This window comes from Mandrillus leucophaeus, unplaced genomic scaffold, assembly GCF_000951045.1.
Source record: "Mandrillus leucophaeus isolate KB7577 unplaced genomic scaffold, Mleu.le_1.0 Scaffold376, whole genome shotgun sequence".
In the NCBI taxonomy this organism is placed as follows: Eukaryota; Metazoa; Chordata; class Mammalia; order Primates; family Cercopithecidae; genus Mandrillus; species Mandrillus leucophaeus.
In genome coordinates, this window is record NW_012103987.1 from 2,358,281 (window position 1) to 2,373,400 (window position 15,120).

General features: G+C 38.1%; 1 protein-coding gene across 1 annotated transcript in view; it reads right to left on the reverse strand.

Moving 5' to 3' along the window:
• Positions 1-227: 227 nt before the first annotated feature.
• SGMS1 (sphingomyelin synthase 1) overlaps positions 228-15,120 on the reverse strand; it is a 159,479-nt gene continuing 144,586 nt past the window's right edge. Inside the window, exons 6-8 of the mRNA XM_011990285.1 lie at positions 5,870-6,023; positions 2,608-2,774; positions 228-1,951 (exon numbers count right to left, since the gene is read on the reverse strand). Coding sequence (XP_011845675.1) covers positions 1,772-1,951; positions 2,608-2,774; positions 5,870-6,023 — 501 coding nt within the window. The 3' untranslated portion in view covers positions 228-1,771. The remainder of the gene's footprint in view (positions 1,952-2,607; positions 2,775-5,869; positions 6,024-15,120) is intronic.

Consider the following 15,120-nt stretch of genomic DNA (forward strand, 5'->3'; position numbering starts at 1 on the left):
AAATTATATGTGACTCTTTTTATATATTAAAAAACTCCATAGAATTTACTGAAGATTAGAATATATTTTAAGGAATCCCAAGAAAAAAAAATCCAGATAATTATTAAAAGTCCCATGTCAAGCAGAAACACTCCATGAAGAAATTCTGAAACTGATTTTCTATCTTGCTTTAATGACTTCATTTATGACTTCTATGGAGAATGTGAACACAGTAGAAATAACAGCCATTTATTTTAAGTATCAGTTTTTATTAAAAAGTGCATCTTGATTAATTTATGATCTAGGTAAGCTGTAAGATACCAGTATACTCTCTGGAATAATAACTTTACAAAGATTTAAAACAAACAAAATTTTAAAAGCCTTTTTATTTCCTTCACCATTATTGTTTTACAATACAAATATCACCTTGTGAATACACAAAAAAATCCTACGGAAGATAATTCTGCTGCACGTAAAATACAGAATGGATATATATACTTCTTCATTCTTAAAAAACTATTTTGTTCTCCACATTGGCAAGTATAGAATAGAATACTTCCCCAAACATACATATGTTAGGAGTAAAACTTAAGAGTTACATGCAGTTTCTGCACAAATATCTTTTAAAGAAATAGATCTCTTTTTTGTTGTTCACCAACAAAATTGTCATGAGAGTATGGATAACCAATTCATAGCTTTCAAGTTTTAGGTAAGTGATCATTTTCAAAACTCTCTTTAAGAAAAGATATTCATGGCTGTTTTCATTGAGTAGTTAAAATCGAACTACCAAATAGACGATAAAATAATTTAAGTGGTACATGTCATTGCTACCTGATCACAATATGTGAACAGGCTCTGACTCTAATTAACAACCTCATTATTTAAGTCATTGCAATTTTAAAACCATAAGCAGTCTTCTGATTCAATTTAGCTATAAATGCAAAATTTAGTAGTGTATACATATATTTATATTTTCATGGAATACTTTATTTTAAATAAAAACATTTAAGATTGCCTACTGACCATACAATCAAGACAAGAAAGGCACTAGAAACATAGACAAATTTCTCTCCCAAGATGCATTTTTAAATTTTAACTCTCTTCTCTCTGACATGTTAAAAATCTTTAAATTTGGTTTTCATAACATCATTTTGAAAAATAAAGTTAGGAAATACTTAGAAAATCACTTTATAACAGAATCTTTTTTTTTTGCACTTTTTGAAACACTGTCTTTGCTGATTTTACAAAACCCAAAGTTACCAAACCTTTCTGTGTCTATCATTTTTATTTGAATATCGGTGCAACAGGTAGAAAGATTTCAGAATCAAACCCCATTCAGGTGCTTAGAAACCTTCATAGAGACATTTGCTAGAAAATGGCTTACAGCCCAATCTTTGGGGCAAGAGATATGAAAAGTATGTTTTCCCAAGAAAATAATACGCTTTATTTCCAGATGTGACTGGAAAGACCAGAACTTATGATATAAAAGCTTACATTTATGCTGTTGCATCATATACAAAGGAACATGGTGGTTGCGGGTTATGTAAATCCCAAACTTATGAACAGGAAATGTGTACAGTGCATGATAGGTTAAATTTTTCTTTATTGTTGTCCAACGCAGGTCCTTTGGAGAGAAAAAAAGATCACAGTGCTGACCAGGTAACTCAATAGGTTAAGTCAAGGTAACCATTGAAAGATAATAGGAATAGGGAGGTGTTTATTTTATGGCATCTTCTCTCATGGAGTTCTTAGCACTTCGGACAATTTGTCTTTTCCCCACTTTGTACAGCTGTTATGTGTCATTCACCAGCCGGCTGTATTTAACTTGCCTACTGAGGTGGACTACTGGCCAGGGGAAAGGCCAATGGTAAGATCGAGGTACAATTCCTTGGACATTCTTTTCAAAGTACTGAAATGGCCTGTACCACCACACCCTGGCCAGGAGGTTCATCTGGGAAGCTTCCTTTAGCACCTAGGATAACAAAGAAACATAAACACATTTCTTACAATCTTTCACTTTAAGTTCAAATACTTGCCATGCTAAAATTCCCAAAGGATCCCATACCTACCCTGCGTGTCCACCCACATATCCTAGCTTCTCTCTGTCACCACCATTCTACACTCCACACTCATCTACAAACTGAGCCACATCTCAGTAGAAAAACAACGCCAATTCTGGGAGGACAAGGAGAACTTATGGCTCACTCATCTCTTGCCTATAAATAAATACCTCAGTTAGCTTTTTAGGTATTCCTCTTCTATGCTAAAAAATATTAACACTTAATTAAATGTTAAGTATTAAGCTTGTGATGTGCCCAGGATAGGGAGAAGAGGGTAGGAAAGTGAATCAAGCAAGGAGGGACACAAGCTTAGAAAATATTTTTCATTTTTCATGGATAATGAAAGTGTGCTACTTATTCTAGAAGGAATTCCTTACACCATTATATTAATGAACTTTTTATTCTTAATTCTGAAGAGAATCAGTGTCACAAAACACAACACAATCTTAGCTGATTAACTCTTAAGAAAGAGAAACTTAAGACATCCATGGGTTCTTTGCACCCTGCCCAAGCCAGCAACACCAAGCCAGAAGCAATAGAAGCTAAAATCAAAAGGGGAGAAACTCACTTGCTGATTGGCCATAGTGTGATACCACCAGAAGAGTCTCGTGGTGATGTAATATGCCACCACCACGTCCACAGTGTAGTGGTCATGCGCTAAGAGAATACAGAAGATTCCAACTACGCTGAGAAGCCAGCAAATCCAGTGATACCACCAGAGTCGTCGAGGGGAATCTGAAAGGGGGAGAGATTTGCAACAGTCCCATTATTCAAATGACATTAAGGGCACTCAACTATGCCTCTACTAATGCTTCCGAATCCAATTACCTTGAGTCTTCCCTTCTGAAAACAGACCTAGTGAATCTAAGGGCTTTCATTTATCTGTAACCAAGGTTAGAACAGAAACAGCTTTTTATGATGTGATTATACTAGTGATAGTAATTCATATTTGGTTATTGATTCATACAATCATAAATAGTGTTTAAAAGATGAGTCTAATCAGATAAGGACAGGTTAATGCACCATGCTTCATTTTTAAAAACTGTCCATTGACATTTAAATTTACCTCCAGTTAATTTGGGGTTGATGTTCTATATAAAAATCAATACCTTTTGGTCCATAGAGCCTAATACAAGGACTAAGCAGTCATAATTGATTTAACTATACTGCTTTCCAAGTTTTGCAACCATACACTAATCTGAAAGTCTTTGAGATTTTCATTTCTCAAATACAAACAGAAAAGCACCCAGATGCCTGGGAATTCTAGTTCAAGTGCCTTCTCAAAGGCTGAATTGTGTCAGATAAATACTTGTCTGTACCTCCATTTGGGAAATTACCTGAGGAAAACATCAAAATTTCTATTAGTGCAGGCCTTTCTACCTTGGATTCTCAATTGTGGGATTCAGAGGCTCTGCAATGTTAGGCAAAATGTTGTTTGAATATGATCTACACTCTCCACACCAGCATGAGCAGTTCAGGCTTTTATTGGATTCTCAAGGGGTCCAAGAACCAGTCATTCATTCAACCAATATTCACTGAGCCTCTTACATACCAGGGACAGGCAATGCTCTAGGTACCTGGATCAATGAATAAAAAAGGCAAGAAGCCTGCCTTTGTGGGAAGATCCCTTCCTAGTGGGGAAGAGAGATAAGAGACAATACTTATAATAAATAATTTACACATTATGTTAGGTGTTAAAGGCTGTGGAAAAATAATAAAGTTGAGCTGGATAAGGGGGATCAGAAGTATAGGGAGTGAAGGGCAGTTTGCAATTTTAAATGGAGCAGTCAGGGTAGGAATATTCTAGTTACATTAGTATTCGATACCTTGACAATACAAAAACAAGACAATCTCTGTGTGACTCTATAAGTATCCATATATGCCATCTAATTTTAATTTTCATAAACTTTTTCCCACTCCATGAAGCAGATGTGAATATTTCATTCTAAACATGAGGAAACTAAGACTTAGGTTAAAGTTTCTTTCCAGGGTCATAGAGCTAGTAAGTGATAGTACCAAGGCCTCTGCCTCTCAATATGACACGCTGCCTTATTGTCAAGATGGATAAGGCTTGACCCCATTAAAGAATTTCAGGTATCAGGCAGCAGGAGCCAGGAATCCCTCCCCCAGGGCTGCTGACATCTGGCCTATGTGATTCCCACTGTCCACATCCAGTTACATCCCAGTCCAAGGGCTGGATTATGCCCTGACAATTCTGAATAGATCTTGCTAGAATTCACTATATCTGCTCACATACTAAGTATAAGCATTGGAACATCTATTCTCTCTTTTCTACCTCAGTGCCCTGAAGTGCATCTCTCTCCTCTTCCTATATTTCCTTATCTTAGTCTTTCAAGAACAAAACTAGGTTTCGGCCCAGTCCGCTACCTGTTTTCTCTACCCCATAATCCATCCTGTTATCTGCTGACTCTCTTTATTAATGTCTTGAAGTGTCTGCCACTTCTCTCCATCCCTGATGCCATCAGGCTAGTTTCCTTTGTTACTGCAGCAATCTCCTAACTTTTCTTCCCGTCTCCAGTTTTGCCCCCCATCCAGTCCATCCTGCAAGCTGCTGCAAGAGTGATTTTTCTCTCTTCAAAGACAAATGACACTGCCCCACTGGTTACAACCCCTCAATGGGCACCCGATCTCCATCAGCTGAGAGTTCAGACCCTCTTCTCATGGCTTAAGCACCCTCTGTGATCTGGTTCCCACTTACCTGTCCGTTCTCATTATTACCCCTACTCTGAATTCCAATCACTTAAACTCCCACAGAGTACCACATGCTCCCAAGACACCTCCAGAAGGCAAAGCATCTCCCTCCTCTGTGATACCACAGCAGCCTGGTTCTACCCATTGCTCTTCATGGAAACCCTCTGCATAATGCTTATCAGACTGTTTCTAACAATGTGATATTGAGGATAATAAAATTTTCTGTAAGTAGAGAAATGAATAAAAATGGGTAGTTCATTTCTAGCACTGTCATATTAATAGCAATTAAAGTGAATGGACCAAAATCTCATATCTCAAAAACATAATCTGAGGGTAAATAGTGGCAGAAGAATATAAATGGCATCATGCCATTTATGTATATACATTTTAAAAACCACAAAACAATAATATACAAGTACAAAAAAATGGATGGAAATGATATAGGAAAGGAATGAAAAGGCTTTAATCATATATTAACATTTCATTTCCTTTCTAAAAGGGTTACCTGAATTAAATATGACAAAATGCTAATATATATTAAATCTGAGCCATGTATGCGGTATCTATAATATTATTTTGTGATTTCACAATAAAATATTTTAAGTACATTTCTTAAGGGAAATGTCCTATTTAGTATCTGCCTCAGTCCTAAGCCCATAGCCTTGTTGAGGACAGGGATGAGTCTGACCCATCACTGTACCCTCAGGCATGTAGCATAGTGCCAAGTGCTGAAAAAATAGTTGCTGCATCAACACATAATCTACCATCACCCAATCAGGCCTGATCCTGGATTTCTGTGTCCCTTTGAGATTTCCAACTGGCTCCTTAGAGCAGTTGTATAACTGGCTCATGACACACCCTGCAGGCTGTGCTTGGAACTCCCTCCACCCCAGTACTACAGATGACACTCCAGGACACCTCCTCCTCAGGAAGACCAGTTCTGTCCTTCCACATATTTCCCTGGGTGCCAGTTGCATGGTGATGAAATGAAGCTGTGACCCTCCTGAAGCCTCCAGTCTTGCTTCAGCAGATTTTCCAGAAAACGAGTTTTACCAGAGGACCAGAGTTCATGAGAAATGCCAGGTGAGGAAATTACAATGGAAGTCTTTTAGACTTACACTCTTTGATAAATAAGTAGGTGAGTGTTAGCATGACCGTGTGGCCGCTGTACAGATAGTCCCCACACATGTTGTGAGAGCCAGTGATAGACAAGCCACCTCCAGCAATGAGCTTCATTATTCTCCGCAGTTGGGCTTCCCAGTCTCCAAAAAGCTGACAGAAAAGAAGAAAAAGAAGATTCATTACAAGCCCACATGAAAATATGCTAAGATGACTATTCATATCCAGAATTAAGCTTATATTAAGACACATAAAATCCCCACCATGAAGTTTGCCCACTCAGCGTTTACCATTCCAAGAGTAGCCCTTGGGGGGAAAAAATGGTCCTACAGATGAATCATGTGGCTTCAGGACTTTTCAAAGTTAACACTTTTTAAAGCACATGTCAGTAGATGTTTACCCAGTTTTTCAAAAATTACAATGATAGAGAAACACTACTTCTATCTGACTGACTGAATAATTGCTTTAGTATAACTATCATTTAGGGAAAGAAAATTTAAATCTATAGTCTAGGAAAAATTTAAAGATGTATTATTACCATGGTTGGCCTAGAAGACAACTGTCCTACTAACTTGGCTAAAGGTTGGGGTAGTCAAATATATGAATATTTTTGGTATGTGGATGTTTAGGGATCATGTTGAAACAAGGGATGTGCCTTTAATCTTCTCAAATTACTTGGGGAGCATTGGATAATTTTCCAGATTATAAATTAATTTACCTGTCTATGATACAAGTCTGTGCTCAGCACTAGAGTAATAAATAGCTTCAACAACTCATTCAATGCAACCTTTATTTGCTCTGTCAAGTAAAATGTGTGACTGTCTATATTTTCTGTTTGCCAGTACTCTTTGAAATTCTGGTTGTCCAATTTAGTTACCATGATCCCTTTTCAATATTTAACTGATAAGAATCCAGCTTTGGGAAGCACGTTTTATTATAATTTCCTTTAAAAAAAATTATCAAGACTTCTGATTAACGATGGAAGGATGATATGTCAGTGAAGTGTGGGAAATTTAAAAAAAAAGGTAGATTGAGCACACCACACAGGATATAAATTTCCAAATCCAAAGTGATCACTCAATGCCCAACATAATGGAAGAAAACAGACCTACATACCAAGACTCAGCATCATAGGATTTCAGAATCTGGGGACTAAGAAGAGACTCCAAAGCCTCCAGAGATTAAAAACAAGCTTTATATGAGGGATCATTAGAATAAGACTTTTCAAAAGTCACACTGAAAAACAGAAAACTTCGAGAAAATGCCTTTAGATTCTGCGGGGAAACGATTTCCCACTTAGAATTCTGTACCCAGCCATATTACCACTAAGCATAAACTAAAGGATAAACTAAGGATAAATTAAAGCCTTTTTCATATATACATGATTTTAAAATATTTACCACTTATATACTCTTTTCCAGGAATCACACAGGGTACAGTCTCGATAGTAAGGGAGTAAACATGGAGAAAAGAAGAAACAGGACTCACTAGGATGCCAATAAAGGAGAGATGAAGGACTGCGCAGTAGCTCACAAGTTTGGGCTGGAAAGTAAGCTCTGGAGAGATGTCACCACGGAGATGAACTCAACAGAATACCCAATGCCTCTGGCTATATTGAGAGGAGTTTCATAATTTGGGGGTAAGTGCAAAGAAAACTACTAAAGCTAAAAACCAAGGCAATTACTAACTCTACAGGAAACAAAATGTTGTGCAGAGAAGGAAAGTAATTCTAGGAAACTACATGTCTTGGCCATGAATAGCATTTACAGAACTGTAATAATGTAAGCACTGCATATTGAGCTAAACAAAGGACAAAGAACGGCACAGCAAAGACAGGATAGGAAGCCTGAACATGTGTAGTGGAGATGGGGTCACAGAGTAGGGATCATGAAGGAGGAGTCACAGAAGGACACTAAAGCTTTGCCTTCTACAGTGGAAGGCAGTAACAGAGAATGCCTATATTCAAAAATTACAGAGTAGCAATATCTCATGTCATGTGGAGACACAAAAGTAAACACATTTTAAAAATCTAAAAAAAAGAGTGAATGACATAGAGTTAAATAACACAAAGTTCAGCTAGAAGAGTTGAAGCAGAATAGGAAAAGGCACTGGTGGGGTCAGGACCAGGAGACTATTGTTTTTTCACATCAAGTTGTGTAGAACTATTTTATTTTTTAAATTGCATGCCTGTATAAACATGATACTTTTTTTTTAAAGTTTCAAATTAAAAGTTTGTTCTAGTTCTGTTATAACAATGGATAAAATGTAGAAGAAAATTATGGCAAAAAAGCTTGGGTATTTCTTCATTTTACATTATTTCATAATGCCCTTCTAACTCTGTTTTAAAAATGATAAATCATATCCTCGAGACAGCATCACCCATAATTTGTCCTCTCATTTGAGCATGAAAATCTTTGTGGAGAAACCATGTGTTTGGGCAGAAGGGAGAAATTATCAAGTAAACCTGGCACTGAGGAAAAAAGCAAAAATTTAATGTTGTATTTCTCACAGGTGCCCTTAAAGCCCCTACGCTTCCTTTTAAAAATATCTTCCTATGTTTATCAAACTTCTGCAAAGGGAAAACCTCTTTAAGTTTAGTGGGAAATAGAAAAAGAGAAAGAAAATGTTAAATTATGTTTAAAAAAAGCAAACAAAATACAAGACAAATTACAAAACAGTTGCAGCAGAAACAAGTTAGTATCTGTATTGTTTACACAGCAGAGAAGTCAAGTAAAGTAAGACCAACTTAGGAAACAAAATTTATCAAAGGACCAGGGATGTGACCAGATACAGGCATAAACTCTGTCAAACAAATATAAATAAAAATGAACATAAGGGGAGCTCATTTTCACATGTTGAATTAGCAAAGCTTAAAAGGAAAAAGAGTGAGCTAACGGTGAGGCAAGCACAAGCAGAGTGAGACTTGTTTAAATGGAGGGGATAGGGGGAAGCAGTGGCTGTCTCCGAAGTAGTGCAGGGGAAGAGCAGGCTGCGAAACAGATACCTGGGAGTAAAATCACAGCTCTTTGAACGATTTGCTGTGTGACCTCATACAGCTGAACCATTCTAAGCCTCGAATGAGGCTCAGATATAAAGAATATATTTATTATCATTGGCAAAATCTGAGAAAATAATCATCAATAGTTTACCAGCAATTTAAATAGTCATAACTTCTGACCCAGTTACATTGCTTCTAGGAGTCTACCCCAAAGAAATAATACCAAATATGAAGAAAAGTTCTATGTGCAAAAATATCCCACCATCACACTAATTACAAAAGCAACAGGCTGGGAGTGATGGCTCATTTCTGTAATCTCAGCACTGTGGGAGAGTTGCTTGAAGCCAGGAGTTTGGGACCAGCCTGGGCAACATAGCGAGACCGTCTCTATAAGAAATTTAAAAGTAAGCTGGGTGTGGTGGCATGTGCCTGTAGTCCCAGCTACTTGGGAGGCCAAGGCGGGAGGATCCTTTGAGCCTAGGAGTTCAAGGCTATAGTGAGCTATAATCATACCACTGCACTCCAGCCTGGGCAACAAAGTGAGACCCTGTCTCTAAAGAAAAAAAGCAACAAACTGGAAACAACCTAAATGGGAACTGTTAAATAACTGTTCAAAACCTGGTCTTTCCGGGGACAGTATTGGCAAGATGGGGTGCCTGCTGTAAATGCATTCTCAGGTCCCAAGGTAGACCAGTGAACCAGAATCTAAGGTAACTTAAATGCACACTAAGATTTGAGAATCCCTGAACCAGGCTACAGCTGCTTACCAAATTATTTAAAAATAAGTTTACAGTGACTGTATAGTAAGTTTAGATTATAAGCATATTCCTCTATTAAGAGAAAAAACAGGAAACACAATGTTTGGTATAACTATAACTGTTTTACAAACACTATGCGCAGAAAAAGTCTAGAATGTAACATATTAAATGTTAACAGGGTTAGCATAGAAACTGGTAGGATTTCTTCCAGTCTGTCCTGGTGCGGCTTCCCTTCCTCTCCTTTGGCCAGAAAGAGAGGGATTCCCTTGGAGCTCTGTCTGTACCCAGAGTGCAATTCTGGGATGCGCACTGACTTTGAATCCAGGCAGGAAATGTGAATGGAAAAAAGAAAAGAACAAAACAAAACAGGAAACTCTGGACTGGGTCTTTCATACCTTGCATTTTGGTTTCCTTCCTCCATCTGCCCGCTATCATTTGCTTTTGATTCCTCAAATAGCTGATCCATATATTCTGCCCAGTGTTTTTTGGCTGCATTCAGTGCGAAAGAAAGATGGAGTGTGCTTACTCTATTATAACTGGAATTGCAACCTTGCCTATCAGTAGCTTTGGAATGTCTATTTTTGAAAGCAGAGATAATTTAAGGGAGACATAAAAACTTTCAGTGGATACTACAAAGCTGTGACAAGAAAGTCTCATATCTCTACCACTTTGTGCATTATGGTTTCCCAGGGTCACAGAAAACCAATAACCAGTAAAAACAGGCAATATTCTTCAAATTCTAATGAACTATCAAGAAATTAGGTGAACTGGCCAAATCACTTACACAATACCAAAGCATAGAAAGAAAGAGCAGAAGGAAGAGGGAAAGGCTTCTGAATAAGACACACTGTCAAGTACATTTAGAACCAGCGAGCCTTTGGTTATGGAAGACACAGGTTTCCCCAGTGTTTTCTCACTGCTAACACAATGTACTGATGACAGTCTGTTTGCCATCGTTCAGTTTGCAGATGGCCTAGAGCACTGGCTTTTCCTAACTACATTTGCAGAGCAGGGGTACTGACTGTACTTCAGCCCTACTAGGAGGAAGGGGGTAACCTAGAACTAAAACCCATCAAATAATGCTGCGCAAACCAATGGCTTTCATAGCTTTGACGGCTTTGGTATAGCTTTGTTGAAGAGCTGAAAGTGAGTACTGAGGACTAGAAATGCTATTTAAAATAAGCATTGACAATGGCTAATGCTGCAGCTTAGAGCAGCCCAGGAAAGTCAGCAAGGCAGACCCTATCTACTGTAGGCCTCCAGTGTTGGAGCCAAGACTGGAATCCAAGTCCCCTGACTATTTAAATGTGCTATTTACAAAACTATATGCTGCCTTGTACAAGCTTGTCTCTCACAAGCTTGGATAAACCAGGAACTCAATACATATAAAGGAACTTTTCCTTCAGCAGCCTAGGTACCTTGCAGAAGTAATATCATACTATTCCAACTACCATGAACAGCCAGACATTTTCTCAAAAGTCCCTCCCCACCTCCCTCCCTCCCTACCTTCCTCCCTCCCTCCTATTAAGACAAATTATATTGTTTTGTTCCCAAAGATCAGTCTTCCTCTAGAACAGAAAATTCATTATCATCCACAAAATGCAAAAAGGCTGCTGTTAAACACTCAGACCAAAGACCATATCCAATACAGGGATCAAGTAACAGGATCAGGAGGAGGATTGGTGGAATCCTCATCAGTCTGCATCTTCAGCAGTCTGCAACTGAGAAACACACATTACACACTGTGGTCTCCCTCAACATCAACTTCCCAAGTGGCCCAAAACAGCAAAAACTATGCCACTTCCCAAATTTCCACTGGCATGTAACAGCCCTCCTAACCATGACACTTAGAACCAGTGAGTGAGCCTTTGGCTATGAAAAAAGAAGTTTCCACAAGTATTTTTCAACTCTAACACCATGTGCTGATGAACAGAAAATTCATTTCATCCATGAAATGCCAAAAATGCTGCTATTAAACCCTCGAAGACCAGATCTGATAAAGGAATCAAGCAGCGGAATTAACGTAAGTTATAAAATGTCCTTTAGCCTGACTTTGTAGTCCCCACTGGGAAGGTAATGTGTTTGAAAGTGTGATGAATGCTTTAGATTTCAAAGCAGCAATGAAGAGGCTCAAAGCTGCCTTTTACAATTTCTCCTGCCTTATTTTACTGTTGGTCAGTAAAAACAGGACTTGTAGGGTAGTTTTACAAAATAAAATAATATATTTTGTTTGTACACAGATTCCAACATTTTAGCAGTGTTTTCCCATCAATTATCTCACTGTATCCTCACGAGCTTGTCAGCTGGTGAGTGCAGATGTTACTATGCCCATTTAAGAGTGGCTTACCAACCAGTACCAAGGTCACATAGAGTGACTCAGGTGGGTTCAGAGCCCAAATGTCTTACCTCTGAGCTAAACAATCTTGCCTTTAGGTCCCTGGAAAAAGCCTGCTATTGTTGCAAACACCTTTCCAAATGACAAGGACAATGCCCAAGGCTGGACAATTTCTCCAGGTTTACTTTTTGTTGTTCTTGTTGTTGTTCTAATGAAATTTAACCAATTTTACGTATGTCATTTATTAATACACAATTGAATAGCTAAAACAACATTTATTCACTATTCACTATCTATTTTTCGTAAGTACAGTTTTTATTTAAATCAAGCTCCCCTGTCTCTATAAAAGTTCTTTTTTTCTTTTTTTGAGACAGAGTCTTGCTCTCTTGCCCAGGCTGGAGTGCAATGGCACCATCTCGGCTCACTGCAACCTCCGCCTCCTGGGTTCAAGCGCTTCTCCTGCCTCGGCCTCCCAAGTAGCTGGGATTATAGGTGCATGCTGCCACGCCCAACTAATTTTTTGTATTTTAGTAGAGACAGGGTTTCACCGTGTTGCCCAGACTGGTCTCGAACTCCTGAGCTCAGGAAATCCACTCACCTTGGCCTCCCAAAGTGCTGGGATTATAGGTGTGAGCCACCTTGCCCGGCCTATAAAAGTTATTTCTATGGAATTCTTTCACAAACAAATTGCGTATTTTCTGCCTTCTCTCTTCTTAAACAGAACATTCTCAATTGATTTTAACTTTCCATGCTTTATATTGTGCTATACTGGTCTCCAGGCTCACTTTTATAGGAACAACAATGAGCATGAATCCAACTTCAATGGGCTACCATGCAGGTGGCTCTAGACAAATCATTTTACCATCCTAGCCTCAGTTTTCTCAACTGTAAAATGGCAAGAACATTTTCTCACCCTCAGCCTCCACCCACCAAAGCAAGACAATGTTTATAAAAGTGATTGCTAAAATATAAAGTGTTATACAAATTTCAGGCAGCATTACTTAATAATCCAAGTTAGGTCCATCTTTTGGGGGGTTCTTAAGGGAGAACTCAATGCCGAACAGCCAGCAAGTGAAATATATAGATGATTTTCCTTAAATATAGATCCCTGCAGGACACTCACTGGTGGCCATCTCTTGATCACTCAAGAGACTTTTATGTGTTCTCTATACATATGGTAATCACTCCACTCCTGGAAAGATGTGGTTTTTACCCACAAATATTATGCTCACCACAACTGATCTAAAGGACAAGAGATTTCACTCCTCTTAGAATTCATACATACAACTTTTAAAATAGACTTTTCCCTTCACTCAGCTATGAAGAATCTGGCTGTCTGCATTTCTCCATTCTCAAACGTACTCATCAATTCCTATACTAAGCAGACTTGTGTTTGGGGTAGCGGGTGCCTCTAAGCAATTATCAGCAATAAAACACTAATCTCCCACCAGCCCCTCCTTCCCCCAGCAAAAAAAAAACTTTTAATCTTGTTGTAGTCTCTAACCAGAAGACTTATCAAAGGCTTCATAAAATCTTAAATATAAGTCAGGTATGGATTTCTATTACCCATATTCTTATTTGTCACATTAAAGAAATCTAGAATTTCAGTCAGGCAAGATTTCCCTTTAACAAAATCACATCTCCTTTTGTTAGGAGTGTTGGAGGAGCCTTTAGTCTACCGGGTTAGGAAGTGAGATTTGCCAAAAAAAAAAAAAAAAAGATTGCCCTTGGCTTTTTAGTTTGAGAAATTATAAATGTGAAAAAGTAGCAAGTGAACACCTGTACACCTGTAGACACTTCATTTTGGCTCATTAATTATCAACATGGTATCACATTTTCTTCTTTCTCTCACTTTTTTTCCTGGGTCCTTTGAGAAGAAGTTCAATAAATTAAAACACCTCACATCTAAATACAATAACAAGGACATTCGCTTCTAAAATCACACTCATGAACTTTAACAATTATATAATACTGCCATACTTAAAAAACAGTCCATATTCAAACTACTCGATAGTGTCAACAACGTCCTTTAGAGCTTTTTTCCCCCAGTCTAGGTTCCAATCAGAGAATATACATTGAGTTTACTTGTCATGCCCTGATTTCTTCTTAGTCTACTACAATTTATCAGTCTTTTTTTCCTCATGACACTGAAGAGCCCAATCCAGTTTCTTTAGAGAATATTGTTTGATTCGGTTTTATCTGAATGTTGCCTTCTGTTTAAATCCAGCTTAAACATTGTTGCCAGGAATATTCCCGAGATGATGCTGTATCCCTTTCAGTGCATCACATTCAGAAGCACCTGATGTCATTTGTCCTTCTACGGGTTTGATCACTTGACTATGGGAGTGTCTACCGTATTTCTCCACTAAATACATACCTTTGCCCCTTTATAATTAATAAGCAATCTGTTATTTTTTAAAATTATGTAAATATTATGATCGCCAACCTTTTACACAAGGGCCTTAGCATCCATTGATGATTCTAAATTATTAATTCTTGAATTATTACTGTAGTGGTTGCAAAATAGTAATTTTTTATTTCTAAAATTTCTCTTATTAGTTTTATGATTAGTAACTATATTAGTTATTTAGAGTCACACATGGTCAGCTCTGAGGCTTTTTAGAATTCCCCAGTAAATGCTTTCTGACCCTGGTTACCTCTTCAAACCAGATGGCTTCAGCCATTTGGATCATCTTTCTCACCTTCCCAATGCCTCCCAAACATGTCCCGCTCTGCCCTTCCTCATCTCTAATTCAGAAATCCATGCAGAAGCATCATCCGTCTCCCTCACTTGAGTACCAAGAACAGAGACCTGGCTAGTCTTCTTGCCTTTGCCATTTAGTACCTATGAGATATTAGGCTGGTCACATAACTCTGAATCAACTGCAATTTTCTCCCACTCAATGTTATAAGAATTAAATAAAAACACAACATTTAAATTCATATCTGGCACAAAACAGGTGCATATAATTTGATACTACGTAAGTCTACTTCCCTCTGTTCCTCCCAAACACCCTACTATCTCTATCAATGGAGAGAGATGTTTCTAAAGACAGATGTGATCAAATAATATCCCTGCTAAAACTTTTCCTGGCTTCCTATTGCCGATAGATAGAGCCGCAACTCCTTAGTTGGGTGTCAAGGCCCTTTAAAATCTGC